The sequence below is a fragment of the Sceloporus undulatus genome, chromosome 1, assembly GCF_019175285.1.
Source record: "Sceloporus undulatus isolate JIND9_A2432 ecotype Alabama chromosome 1, SceUnd_v1.1, whole genome shotgun sequence".
Classification (NCBI taxonomy): Eukaryota; Metazoa; Chordata; class Lepidosauria; order Squamata; family Phrynosomatidae; genus Sceloporus; species Sceloporus undulatus.
Window position 1 is genome coordinate 377,283,332 of NC_056522.1, and position 15,382 is coordinate 377,298,713.

Below are 15,382 nucleotides of genomic sequence, written 5' to 3' on the forward strand. Positions count from 1 at the left end.
CTATGTTTGTGATTGCACTGAGTATTCAAGCCTACAATGCCACAGTTTACTGACAAAGCAGAATGGCAACAACCATCATGTACCTCTATGAGCATAAAGTTACGTTGCATCAAATTACAAGAAAAGATATTCTACCAAAATCAAACTACAGGAAAAGAGAATCCACTTTAACATTAGGAAGAACTTCCTGATGGTAAGAGCTGTTTGACAGTGTAATTCTTACCCTGTAACAAAATTATTGTTACAGCTCCTGGCAGCGATTTTGCAAATTGCTTATGTCTCAGTCCCACAGTGGCCAAGTTGGCCAAGTTGATCTTGCACAATACAAAAAACAAAAATATCAAGACGAACATGAGAAGAAGAAGGAAAAATCCAGGTCCATAATGTGTGTCCCAACCAAAAAAAACCAAACATATTTAAGCTTTGGACATCTTCAGATGACTGTATCAGCCAAGATGTTCTCAAACTAACAAAAACAGCACAAACAAACAGTGATCGGAACATCTTGAAACTTTTGCAGACAATTTTTCTATTTCTTTATTTGGGGGGGGGGTTAGTCTTATAAACGTATGACGGCACTATGGAGTTTGGATACCTCTATGCTCTCACCATGGTCTCTGCAATTGTCCAAACAGTTTTATCCTTCTTTGGCTTTAAACATACACACATTATATATACTGTACAGACAAGTCTAAACTTTTTGGATTCTTACTCGGAGATCTGGAACTCATTTGTTCAGTTAAGGGGAGGGTAAACAATTAATTGCATCTTTTGTGGCTGGCAAACCACAACTAGAGCAGACCACCCTGGCTCTTTAGGTGAGCCCTCCTCCACAGACATGTTGAAATCACATTATTGTGATCAGGGAGGAAATTTTGCTAAATCTCCTAGACTGCTGCACCACAAAGAGATCTGCTCAGGTCACTCTTTTTTGCAGACCTCAGAGGTGGAGACGGAGGTGGCAAAGTCAACTGTTATGAGCCTATGAAAGCAGCAGATTTATGGTTTTATTTCCCATCAAAAGATCACTCCTGCAACCTTTTCCATTGCTGAAAAGTCATGGAAAATTTGGGCTTGGGGGATGGAGCTGGTGCTAAGGGTGCGGTGGGCAAAGTGGGCAGCATGTGGGCCCTAGACCTATTTTTGTGGCCCTTGACCTCTCCAAACATCATTTATTTTCTGGTGAAAGAAAGAAAGAAAGAAAGAAAGGTGAACTGCTTTTTCTGGATGCCACCAGAAACTGTTATCTAACTTTTAAAGCCAACCTGCACTGTTGTTTTTTTAAGGGATACTATTTAAAAAAAAAAAACAGAGAAGTTTTATTATTTTTTATTTTCATTTTTTGGCATTGTTGGCAGGCTGTATGGTCCCTGAAAGGTCTCAGATCAAATAATGCGCCTCTGGACCTGTCACAGTTTCTACTCTGGAACTATATTGATACAATTCAACTGCTTCCAGAAAAACTCTGACTTTAGGAAATGTGAAGATGCAACTTACACTATAGAAATAATGCAATTTGGCACTTCTTTAACTGCCACAGACTCATCCTATGGAATCTTGGAATGTGTAGTTTTGGAGAAACCAACATTGCTTGAAAGAGAAGGCAAAAGACCTTGTGAAACTACAGATCCCAGGATTCCATACGACAGAGCTGCAGCACTTGAAGTGGCATCAGACTTCATCCTAGGAATAAACTCTTCTATAACTTGGCCACATAGCCTGAAAACCCCACAAAAAACTATTAGCCTGCTTTGTCGGAGAGTTCTGATGCCATAACAAATTACAAATCCCAGTATTCCATAGGATGGAGCCATGGCAGTTAAAGCAGGATCAAACTGCATTAATTCTGCAGTGTGGCAGCAGCCTGGGTTGGGGGAAGGAGTTTGGTAATTGCATGTAATTAGTAAAGAATTCTAACCTCTGCAATGACCCCAAACCAGACTTGCAAGCAGACATAGGCTGGAGTTACACCTACAAATATCACTGTCAGGATGCCAGCACTTTAGCTGAATGGGAATGTTCTCTAACCAAATTCTCAACTAAATTTTTGGAGCAGTACAGATGACAGCAAGGAGTCCTCCAACTCTCAGAGCATGTCAGAAATTGCACTGCAACAGTTGTATGCAACCCTGGACAGAGGATTCTGTAACATTGAGCCACAGCAGTTAAAGCAGTGTCAAAGTGCATTAATTCTGTAGTACAGATGCAGTCCATGACACTCACACTATGATATTTGGTCACTCCTTTTTTCAGCCCAACCTATCTCATGGGAATGTTGTGGGTTTAAAGTGAAGTGAGAGAGAGAAAGAGATGGAGGAAAGAAGCACAGACATACAGTAACCTTGAACTCACTTAAGGGAAGTGAGTTCTGTTAGCAACTGTTAACCAAATGCAGATGTACATCCATGCACAAAGATACTGCATGAACCACACTACTTTCCAAACCCGAACTGAATTAGGACCTTATGCATCTGGACAAAAATGTCCAATGGCTTCTGTAGGTGAATGTATGTGTATGTGAAACACTAACTGATTTCCAGCTGTAATAATGAAAATTATGAGATACTGGCAAAATGAGGAAAGCCTTTGAGAAAAGTCAAATTGTAAGTTGGGACATGAACCCCGTGAGAATCAGGCGAAAACTCACCTCTGAGGGGCCCAATCTGGTTGGTGACGGCATAACGGAGTGCCTGCTCTTCCTCATTATACAAAGCAAAAATCCGGTCCACCGTGAGCTGCTGAGTGGTGGGAGTCACCCTGCGGTGCCGTGCATGGGGGCATTCATGGTAGGTTAGATTCTGACGCAGCCGGTAGGACAAGGTTTGGTTGATGCTTCCAAAAGCAAGTAGGGAATATTCACGGTAAGATGTAGAAGTCACAACTGTGGGGGGGAAAGCAAGCATCAAGGTTAGAAAAGCTATTAGATTCTCTAAAGACAGGCATCTGTCACTGTTGTTTCCCAGCAAAAAGTCTGAAGTATAACAACAACGATAATGATGCAGATGGTACCTTTTGCATCCATAAAACCTGCCTTTTTGTTCTGATTTCTTCTCACCTCTTTTTCTGGGAGTTCAAGATAGACTACAGTATTTATCTTTTTAGGATGGAAAATAGCTAAGGACTTCCATGCAAATGGGACAATGAATCTGCCCCAGATTTTAGAATCATAGAGTTGGAAGGGGTCTCGTGGGTCATCTAGTCCAACCCATTGTTCATTGCAGGATCTCCAGGTAAAGCATCCCTAGCAGGTAATTGTCCAACCTCTTTTGGAAAATGTCCAGAGAAGAAGACCTCTCCAGGCAATTGGCCCCATTGGTTCCATTCTCAAAACGTTCCTTTTAATGTTCAAAATCTACCCTCAAACCTCAAACCATTGAACCTGGTCCTACCCTCTGGGGCAGCAGAGAACAGGCTTTTCCTCTTCTCTCTGTGGCACCCCTGGAGGTATTTAAAGAGTGTGATCATGTCACTCCACAACCTTTTCTTTACTAAGCTGAACAAGCCCAGCTCCCTGAACCTTTCCTTATCTGTTCTCCATATCTCTTATGATTCCAGAAATTTGGAGTGCAGCATACATCAATTCTATTCCGGGCTAATAAATTACTTGTGAAGTGAGAGAAGGAGAATTTAACGGACTGTGCTACAAAATCAGAATGATTCCAGCAGACAAATGATCTCATATCAGACATAAGAAATAAAATCAGAAGCAATTCAGCCATAGTACCTGAATCCATGTACTGGTAGATCTCCTTGTAAGGTCCAATGTCGACAGTAAAATCCTCGGGAATATAAGGCACCTGCCCTCGAATTTCAGTCCGAACACTGAGGTAATTTTCTGCATCCAGCCCATCAGCAGTTTGCTTGACAAAAACAGTTTCCTCTCCTGGATAGAAAGTGGCTTCAAGACTGTGAACGAATTTAGCACCTATTTCAGAGGGGAAGGGAAAGGAGGGGAGAAATCCCACATATATTAATCCTTGCTCAAGACATTTTACCTTTAGAGGGATATAGTCAATGGGTACCAAAATAGCAGGCCTCCAAGTCCCAGCAAGGGCTGGTATTGCCCCCAATCCCTGAGTCATCCACCTCTACTCTATACAAAGTCAACTACAGGTTGAGCCTTACTTATCTGTAATTCTTAAATCTGAAATACTCCAGAATTGTGCATATGGGTGGCTGAGATAGTGAATCCTTTACTTTCTGACGTATACAAAAGCTTAGTTTCATGCACAAAATTATTTAAAATATTATGTCTAAAAATACTTTCCAGATATGTGTACAAGGTGTATATGAAACGTTAATGAATCTCATGTTTAGTCTTTGATATCTCATGTTGTCATTTCTGACTTCTGGTGACCTTAAGATGAGCCCATCACAGTGTTTTCTAGGGCTGAGAGTGTGTGACTCACCCAATGTCACCCAATGGGTATCCATGGCTAAGCAGGGAACTGAACCCTGATCTTCAGAGTCTTAGGCCAGTGCTCAAAGCTCTACATCACATTGGCACTCAGGTTTTGCCTGCTACTGCCAGTAATCCTCTGCAAAGAAATGAGTAAAACCACCCATGCAGATTTATTTACTTTGGCCTTAATCCTACTATTGGTCCCAACCAGAGTAAATGTGTTGAGTTGCCCTATGCCTTCAATAAGCATTCAATAATTGTTTCAGTGTATGCCTCTGAAACAATGGGATGGGGGGGGAGGAGCCAGATGATTTGGGCCATTATATCCATGTTGTTTTTGTTGTTGTTGTTGTTGTTGTTGTTGTTGTGTGCCTTCAAATCATTTCCAATTTACCCTAAAGCAACACTATCATGGGGTTTTCTTGGCAAGATTTGTTCAAAGAAGGTTTGCCTCTGAAGCTGAGAGAGTGTGACTTGCCTAAACTCACCCACTGAATTTTATGGCTGAGTTGGGAATTGAACCCTCATTTCCCGAGTCGTAGTCCAATTCTCAAATCACTATGCCATGCTGACTCCATATCAGAATTCAATGTTTCTTGAGCAAAGTAACATACTGTGAGAATGTGCATCTGTGCGTGTGGAAACTATACCCATACAATACTCACCAGCGATACTGAAGCCGTTTTCATAGCCGGGTATCTCCAGAGCAAAAAGCCAACCAAAGAAACCCCCGATAGGAGAAAGTGGGATCAGGGACCGAGCAGCTGGCTGAGGGATGTGGCTGATGGCTGTGTATGCTCGCCCATCATTGCCAACAATGTAGGCGTGCAAGTCAACATCCGCAAAGTGCACAGGTGTCTGTCCCACCAGCAGGTCTCCGCTGACTTTGCCGTTGAGACGGTGAACAGCGCCTGAAATGGCAAGATCCATCACTTAACTGAGGTCTATTACAGCAATGCCAGTTGTCAAGTAATTTCACAAAACATGGGTGACTGGATCCTTTTGTACAAAGACACAGTTTTATGTACACCGATACATTTCAAATCCCCAACAAGGTTGAAAAAGCTAACTAACAGATAAGTCTCTCTTGTGCACCTAAATGGAGCACAACTGTGGTGAGCATCGGAACAAAGCACATCAGTAGTGGATCTACCACTCATACGGTCAAAGCCCTGGGATTTTCCGATGGGCAGAGACTATAAAATTGTCTGTCCCTAACCCACCCATCCTTCACACTCTTGTTCAATCAGAGTTTATCCGCAATCCCCACAACAGCCAGAAGGGAAATGGAATTTCACAGAAACTATGTAGTGCTATGAGCAATCCCTGTTGTAATCCAAGTATTTTGGGGTGGTTTGGTCTCATGTAGGCAAGACCCATTAGCTTTACAAAAAGACCTGCTCTTGGTGGAGATGAAAATGGGTAGGGGTGGATTTAGACCAGGGTGGGCAAAGTGAAGCCCACAGGCTCCATGTAGCCCCAGGACCTCATTTTTGTGGTCTCTGAAGCCAATGGTCCTCCAAAGTCCTTAAATGTCATGATCTAGGGTGCAATTTTTGCTCCAGAATCACACAGAATGCTCCCCAATTGTGTGAAATCACATAAAAATGCCCTCACCTCACAAGCATTGCAGAACCTTATGCTAGCCCCAAATACTTCCAGTTTCCTCTGTGGTCTGTTTTAAAATGGCAATTGGGATTATTATTATTATTATTATTATTATCTTTCATTTATATAGCAACATCCATGTACATGGCACTTTACAAACAGTTACAGAATAGAGAATTTATAACTACTCCAATACTAAAATACAATATTAAAATATAAGGAAACCATACAAACACACACACACACACACACACAGTAAAATTAAACAAAATAGCCAGTACAGATAATTTTGAATATTTTTAAAGCTGTGGATGGTTGAATCAGTGCATAAGGAATCCATGGATATGGAGGACCGACTGTATTGTTTTGTCTGGTTGCCACCCTGATATCTCATGGTAAAAAGGTCAGATAAACGTAGTTTAACAAACAAATAAATTGCTTTACGCAGAGCAGATGCATCACTCCTCTCTGCCCACCCCACCAACATGGAAAGATTGGACCTACCTTCTGGTAAGCAGTGCTGGCCGTTCCCATAGAACTTGGACTGGCAGTGGCAGCAGAAACCAGTGCTGTAATCTGTGCAAAAAGCATGTAGGGAGCACTGGCTATGGTGAGTCTCACAGGTCTCTACATTGGCAGCGCTGTAAGTGAATCCTGAGTGGAAAGCACAATAGCAGTACATCAAAAAAGTTTCATTACATCCCTATGTGGCCTCCCCCCATCCCAAACACCTCCACAAATTACAAATCCCAAGACTTTATATGGTGGTACACAGAGTACAAAACGCAAGAATACATATGGTGGTACTCCCCAAAACTACCAATCCCACAAGTCTAAATGGTGGTACTCTCCAAAACTACCAAATAATAATAATAATAATAATAATAATAATAATAATAATAATATGTTTTATTTATATACCGCTATTCCAAAGATCATAGTGGTGAACAGCAAGTAAGCTAATTAGTAAGTAAGCTAATTTACCCCCAACAGTCTGGGTACTCATTTTAGCTCCCTCCTCGGAAGGATGCAAGCCTGAGTCGAGCTTGGGCCCTTTTGCTGGTCTTGAACTCGCAACCTTGTGGTTATGAGTGAATGGCTGCAGTACAGGCATTTAACCACTGCGCCACCAGGGCTCCATCCCTCAAATCTATATGGCAGTACTCTCCAAACTGCAAATCTTAAGAGTTCATATGGTGGTACACTCCAAACTACAAATCTCAAGAGATGATATAGTGGTATCCCCAAACTACACATCCCAAGAGTCCTTATGGTGGTACACCCCAAAGTACACATTCCAAGACTCCATATGGTAGTATCAAGTGGCTATAACTGTACAGCTTAGAGACATTCTTAGAGCATAAAACTAAGCACTGACCTAGAACAACTTATCCAGGACAAAAAAAAATCAGCCTCTCTCAATACAGATATATTTTCTCCCCCCTAACGTGTTTTTTATTTTATTTTTATTTTTTTGGTAGGATGCAAATACAGTCCAACCCATGTATCCAGAGGATCTGTTCCTCTGATAGTTACTGCATATAAGCAGAAACTGCAGTTAACCACAAACAGCAAGAGTTGACCATAGAGTAGTCCTGGAGAACCTCCAGAAGCCTAGAGAAGTGGTCTCTGTATGTTTTATTTATTTTATTTGTATACCGCTTTTCCTATGATCAAAGCGGTTTACAGCATACATATGCATATACAACAAAGTAAGTTAAAAAAAACAACTGCTTCTCTCCCCTCAAGATGGTGGTCGGGGGGAGGGCTCTTCAACTCTGTAGGCATCGGGAGGTCTTCCAGCAAGACTATATGGTCAATTTCTGCCATTTGCTGTTATCTATTGTTTCCACTTTCCTGCTGGAAATTGACCATGGAGTTGTGCTGGAGGACCTCCAGATGCATACAGAGACCTTTGTTTTCCAAATACAGACAAGTGAAACTGTGGTTACTGAGCACATGGATATGAAAGCCAGATTGTAGTATAATAACAACAGTATGAGTAAAAATCATCATCATCATTGTTGGAATCCTGTTAGGCATAACCACGGAAAGATGAATTAGGATGTTACACAATGCCTGTATTCTCAGGAAGTAAGGAGAGATGTAGCTCCAATGCCGGACCATTGTACAAATGAAACCAGTACATTGTGTGAACAGAGCCATTGCGCAAACAGAGTCAACAAACAGAGCCACTGCACAACAGACCAATACACAATATCTCCTGATATGCAACTTTACAATGACAGAGCTACATGGCTGACGTAGTAACACTGCCATGCTAGTGAATTGTGAGGATGCACAACAGGGCAAGGCTCAAGATGTCCCATTGTGCAATGGGGGCTCCAGTGCAATGGGACATCTTGAGCCGTGCTCTGTTGTGCATCCTCACAATCACTAGCATGGCTGTGTTATCATGTCAGCCATGTAGCTCCATCATTGTAAACTTGCACATCAGGAGATGTTGTGCATTGGTCTGTCATTGTAAAGTTATGCATCATAGCCTGGGATCCAGGATTGCAGCCAACATTTTTTTCTTTTTAAAAGCAACAAAATGCTTTGGTTGTAAAAAGAAAACATTGCAAGCACAGCTAAAGGGAAAACAGGGACAGTGTATAGTTTTCCAATTCACTGGTGCCACATTTAGACTGCTGCCCCCGGCGTGTGCAACGTTTTAGCCCTTTAGTAGAAAACACAAAGTACAGCTGTATGGGTCACTCACTGGGACCAGCTTAAACACAGAGGCAGGAATCCTTTGGCCTTCCAGATGTTTTTATATACAACTCCCATTGCCCCACCTCTACAGCCAATGGAGAGGGATGCTGGGAGTTGTAGTCCAAAGCATCCCAAAGGCCAAAGGTCCCCCACCCTTGTTTTTGGGAACACAACTTGGCCTACACTTCAACAGCTGTGTTGGCTACCATCTAATTCCTTGCTTATTAATAATTTAATTTTAAAGTAAAATAACTATCCAACAAAGAGCACCACAGAACAGAACAAAAGACGACAAGCTATTGTGTTTGCTACTTTACAAAATTATGGCATTGCTTCTACAAAATCCAGGTACAAAGCAAGGTTTCGTCCTTTTCTGTTTGGTTAGTTAATTTTTTTAATTATTAAAACATTCTGAAAGCATGCTAATAATCATTGGCGGGTTACAGACGGGCAGGGGAGGACGTCTTGGAGGTGTATTCAGCTGAATACGGAGCCTCCAGACGGCCCGCCCTGGGGGCGTGCTTCAGGTGTTGGGGCTTCCACACGGGGGGCGATGAAGACGCCTCACCTGGGTCCGTTTCGGACCCGTAGCTTCCATACCGCCGCCTCGGAGGACGCCACAAAGAGAGAGGCAGCTTCCACACGGGCGGCCCAAACCGCGGCTTTCTTTTTCCTTTTGCCGGCTGGTAGATGCGCAGCTGCGCAGCTGCAGCGCTAAGCAGCAGCGGCAGAAAGCCTATGGGCACATTTAAAGCGGCCAAGCCCCTTTAAACTTTTTCCCCCGCCCTGGCCAAGAACAAAGGTGGTCTCCTGCCAGCTGGTGATCAGCTGGTGTTGGCATCCTTGTCCGCTTGCACAGTTGCCAATGTCACCAGCATCATGGATGCCTCCTCTCCTTTGGTCCCTGTGGTTTTCCTGAAGCTGCAATCCTCAGCCACGGCTGTCGCCGCTGCCACCGCCGTCTTCCCCGCCTCCTCTGCCCCCTCCACCCCCTCCGCCTCCATTGCCGCTGCAATGGAGGTCCCATCATCCACCACCATGACAGCTGTAGACTTATCGATGACAGCAGCAGTGATGATGATGATGATGGCACAGAACAGCGAACGGCAGTGGCTGCCATAGCGCTTGATCAGGCTACTGTTGGCGGTGCTATGGCCCTGGCCAGAGTGGCACGCCTCCGCCGATGCTGGAAGGTCCCTGCATCGCAAGACTTGTGGTGGCTAGTCTGTTGGGTCTGATGCTTCCATCACTTTTGATGAAAGCATGCAGCTCCTTGTAAAAGGGCGGGGGGGCGCCCTTCGTAGTACCTCTGGCCTGGGCATCTCTGTATTGTTTGTACTGAGATTTCAGCGGCTTGCATTTTCGGCGACACTCCTCCAAAGTTCTGTTGTGGCCCTTGGCTCTCATGGCTTCTTCCACTTCTCGATATGTGTCAGCATTCAGGTAGGACTGCTCCAGTTTCTGCAAAATGTTTGGCTGGGATCATATAGCTATGAGGTCAGCCGTCTCAGTATGAGACCAAGACGTCTTTTTTCAGGGTGCTGGTGGATGGCTGTGCCATCCTGCCTGGTGGCAAAGGGGAGCCGCCACACAGCTGTGCCAGGAGCAGCTGAACTGTGCCCGTTCCCAGGTGAAAATGGCGCAGGAATGTGTTTAGGGGGTCACTTTAAATTCCAAACTTTCCCTTATCACTTTCTACAACCAAAACATCCGCCGGCAAAACTTACAACTTCCCGCGGTTCTAGCAACGCAAGCGCACAAGTGGCTCTAGGGTTAGGGTTACAAGACTTAAAATGCGCCGCAGCTGTGCCTCAGCTTCCACAGCTGCATGGCATCGGACGCTGCAATTAAAGCCTGACTGCATACCGCGCATGTCCCGGACCCCGACCCATTATGCGACGCAGCTGACACGGAGCTTTTAAACGGGCAACTTATATTTGCGGCGTAGCAATTCTGACATATCGGTGCAGCAGCTTACAGACGGAGATGCGCAGATACGCCGCAAATCAAAAAGAAGCGGAAAAAAGCAGCACCTTTTTAATGCCGCTTCTTCCCGCTTGGGGCGTGCGGGGGTCGTGTTCATGACGGCATTCAGGTAAGGCCCGTCTGAAGGCTCTACCTTCATGACATCATGAATACACCCCTTTTTGCCCATCTGTAACCCGCCATTGTTTGTTATGAGCACACAAATTCAGTTAAAAGTCTAAATCAAAAATATTACATGGGAGACAGTTATACACTTATCAGTTCATTTCCATGCACAGTTTAAAATGCCTATGGAAAAAGAACCCATCTATAACCAGTAGGAACCCCTTTTAAAGTTCATACTAAAACCTAAAGCAAAGTCACCACCTACTGTCATAGAAGCCACCCAATGGCTACTACATCTAATGTTCTTAATTAAAAATCTGAAAAATGGTCTTTCCTCTATAAGCCCATCCAAACCCTCTCTACTATATTTCTCTGAGTTGAATTTTCTTTCTTTAAATTGCATTCCAGGCATTCCATTATGTTTTATAGCTGGCTTTTAATGCTGTTGTGGGTTGTGCAAGATTTTCTTGCTTAAACATATATTCCTCTTACTTTTTAAGTGTATTTCACTGTTTTTATGTTTCTTGTATTTATTGTTTGCATGGAATTGTGCAGCCATCTCTTTCAACAAGAGGCAGGCAAAACATAGTTGTTTTGCTCAGCTGAGGGCAAAAACCCAATGGTTCAGCAGCAACCAAGATCCAGCAAGAATAGGGATGGGCACCTGGGGAGGGGGCTGAGAACATTTTCCCCTTGCATCCTTCACATCATCATGTTTTGGCACACTGGAAGTTACTCACTCTGGGCCACCATTTTGGCCAGTCTTTAGGCTTCTTTTCCCTGTGAGATTGTGGGTGGATTTAGCCATTTTGAAGGCAAAAAAAGTTGGCCCTTGAAGCTTTAGAGGCTACTTTGGGGCCCCAAGGGCCATATACACTTGGCCTACCCCTGCCTTATATTGACATAGGATTTAGGCTGTATCTACACTGCAGAATTGATGCGGTTTGACCCTCCTTTAACTGACATGGCTCAATGCTATGGAATTTTGGGATTAGTAGTTTTGTGAGATGCTTAGCTTTCTCTGTCAGAGAGCACTGGTGCCACAACAATTGCAAATCCCAAGATTGCATACAATGGAGCCATGGCAGTTAAAGTGGTGTCAAACTGCATCAATTCTGTAACATGGCAGGAGCCATAATGGAAGGGTTGTTGACTGAGTAGAGGGGTCTCCTCTGTTTGATTTCAGCCAGACTGCTTGGCTTCATCACTCATGTTTGAAATGTGGGAAGAATGGGCTGAAATGTGAAAATGTGCCCGTAACTATGTAATTACATGCGCCTATAGATATAAGCCTTGCCTGCAGTGGCACAGTAGTTAAATGCCTGTACTGCAGTCACTCACTCAAAACCATAAGGTTGCAAGTTCAATCCCAGCTAAGGGGGCTCAAGCTCAACTCAGGCTTGCATCTTTCTAAGGTCGTTTAAATGAGTACCCAGATTGTGGGGGCAATTAGCTTACACTTTGTAAACCATTTAGAGACTGTTAGTTCAGTATGAAGCAGTATATAAATGAAGCTGTTTGTTTGTTTCCACCATGTGGATTTCCTTTCTTATAACAGCCAGATTCAAGGGGTACCAAGCAGTGGTCTCACTGTACCATGCAGGATTTCAGCCACTGCCTTATAATTACAAACATCTTCTTCTTCTTACATATGCCTGAAATTTAATATAAATATCTTTGTGAGTTTTTTTGTTGTTCAGTATTATGTACACTTGGTACAATAGCTTGTGAATTTTAGCATCCTCAGAGATTGACTCCAGAATACTCTCAGGCCATCCAATTATGTGAACTGGAACTCCAGTGAGGAAAAAATGGATATAATTACAGAGAAACCCACAATGTTATTACAATTCAAGATTGTTTAAAGCAGCACGCAATGGGATCTTGTAGCACCTCTGAGAGTAACCTGAGCGAAGGACATTGTCGCATAAGCTTTTGTAGTCTTGGTCTCCTTTCTCAGATGCATGGAGTGAACTAGTGCTCAGGAAATACCTTTATAATCAGACTGTATGAATAGCTACAGAAATGCAAAACTTGTGGGTATGGTGATGACGTCAGGATAGCAGTCACTGCACAAAAAAACTACAAGGGAAGATAGGAAAGAGGAACAGCTGAAATGGAATATATCCACTAACTCAAATCCATCAACAATGGGTAGAACAGAGACAATGGCTTTGTGGCACACTACACATATTGTAACATTGGTTAACATCCCAGACTCATGAAGGCACTCTTAGTATCAGTTTATCACATCTCGTTTCTGGTTCTCAGCCTGGACACAACATATTCCAAAACTCCCTCCACCATTCATATGTTAATCCACCCACTCTGGCATTAGGCAGCATCTTTCCTCCTGCCTTTATCCCCCAACAACCATCCATCTTTAGAGCTGAAGTGGTCACCTCATCCTCATACCCACAGGTTTTGCATTTCCATGGCTATTCATATAGTCTGATTAGAAAGGTCCTTCCTGGGCATCAGTTCACTCCATGCTTCTGAGAAAGTAGACCAAGTCTATGGAAGTTTATGCCGCAACTTCTTTTGCTTAGTCTCAAAACCAATAAAAGATCTGTTTGTGTACTGATATTCCGGACAAACACGGCTAGAGCAATAGTTTGTCAAATGTTTATCCTCCAGATGTTTTAGGCTTCAGCTAACAGAAAGCCAAGCCTGGGAGCTGGAGTCCAAAACATCTGGAGGATCAATGTTTGAGAACTACTGGCTTTAGGCAAGTCATGGATGAGACTGACCCACCTCTGGTGAGTCCTGATGTTTCATTGTAAATGGTTCTCAGTGTTCCAGTTGCTTCCCCACGTTCCTTCCCCAGTCACACCATCAAATCCCACCAGATTTTCCCCAGAGGGCCTTTTTTGCATGCAATGTCCCCCAGCTGTTGAGCATCCTGTTTCATGCAACAGAAAGGCTATGGTTGGCTGACTGGGGGGACTCCTTCCTCCTCCCCACATTTAAAGCTCCTTTATCCTTCTTACAGGTCCTCTGGAGAGCCAGTCTTCTAAACACCCATAGGCTGCTCTGGCTGAAGGCCCAGAAATCTGCTGCTGTTGCCAGCTGTTGGGAAGGGGAGACAGAGACTGGCGAAAACCCTGGGTTGGCCAACAGCCATCTCTTACGCAAACCTTGCCTAATAACCATGATGGGTATCAGTTGCACATGCATGGAGATTGTTTCTTTTTCTCAGGATAAATGCACTCTGATCTATCTACAACTCTGACTGTCTCAGAAGGGTTTGGAGAATTTGACTTTTTGGCTTAGGGATTGCTCATAAATAAGATTGATTGAAAAATAGTTGGCCTTGCCTGTTTTGTAAGGAATTTTAAATGCATTCATGTAAGATGAAATTGTTTGGGGTGATTACGTTTTGCAGTAATCAGAGCCTGAAAATATTATCAGCCATGCTGTCTGGGTAGGGTTGCCATAAGCCAGGACCTCCAAACCAGGACAAATGTAGGACAAATGTAGGATAACATTTTCAAATGTAGGACACGTTTTTATAAAAATGGAGGACACGCGAAAAAATTTGATGATTTTTTTTAAAAATGTTAATCTAAATGCATGTTTCTAAGGCATGATCAATATGGAGGACATTTGGGCATTATTCCTAGACAGATGGCAGAAATGGACTTCCCTTTCTGGCCATATTTATACATTTAATAATAAAAATAATGAAAAAATAAATAAAAACAAGACGGGGTGTATATATTTATTAATAAAAATAATGGGAAAAGTGCAATAATAAAAATTAATAAAATAAATACAAGAAATAATTAAAATTAATGAAATAAAATATAAACCAAGCAATAATAAAATTAATAAAATAAAATAAAATAAGTATTTTATCTTTTTAAAAAATAATTTAAAAAACCAAAAAACCCAAGGCAGACCTAATGGCCACAGACTCACCTTTCCTCATTCTGCTCCCCCCCCTCCACCTCCTCCTCCTCCTCTTCTTTAGGCTCACGTGCGCATGCAGGGAAGCAGGGCAGGCGTGCGCGCTGCCGCTGGCCCCTGCTGAGGCCCGGGTGGCACACGCTGAGGAGCCCGTCCCCTTTGGCCAGCTGGCCAATGGCCGGCTGGCAACAAAGCAGGGGACGAGCTCCTGCTTTAGAGCCCCCCGTGCGCGCGAGCGGGAAAGCCTTGGTGCAGGAGGCGCAGCAGCGGTGGCGGCGGCGCTACTGCCGCCAAGAAGGAGGAGGAAGGCGGAGCCGGCGGAGGAGGTGGCTTGGCGCTGCCCACCAGTCAAGGAAGGGAAGGAGGAGGTGGTTTGGCGCCGCAGCCAGCCGCATTAGCAGCAGCAGCAATGGCCGCAGGAGCGGGCCCCGGATCGGGACAAATACATGGGTGGGGGCCAAACCGGGCCGTGACCAGGAGGGGCCCCCAAAAGCGGGATTTTCCCGGCAGCCACTGGGATATGGCATCCCTATGTCTGGGGGATTCTGCGAGATGTAGTCCAAAACAGAAACTTTCCCAAACTCTGCACAGTGTATTGCATACTAACACTCACCTTTCAAGTTCATCTGAGCAAGCTCTCAGATCTGCATGGGAGGG

At 43.8% G+C, this 15,382-nt stretch overlaps 1 protein-coding gene across 1 annotated transcript in view; it reads right to left on the reverse strand.

Annotated features, from left to right (window-relative positions):
• Positions 1-6,692, reverse strand: part of NID2 (nidogen 2) — a 41,833-nt gene extending 35,141 nt beyond the window's left edge. Inside the window, exons 1-4 of the mRNA XM_042460926.1 lie at positions 6,515-6,692; positions 5,068-5,313; positions 3,725-3,925; positions 2,648-2,881 (exon numbers count right to left, since the gene is read on the reverse strand). Coding sequence (XP_042316860.1) covers positions 2,648-2,881; positions 3,725-3,925; positions 5,068-5,313; positions 6,515-6,692 — 859 coding nt within the window. The remainder of the gene's footprint in view (positions 1-2,647; positions 2,882-3,724; positions 3,926-5,067; positions 5,314-6,514) is intronic.
• Positions 6,693-15,382: the final 8,690 nt, after the last annotated feature.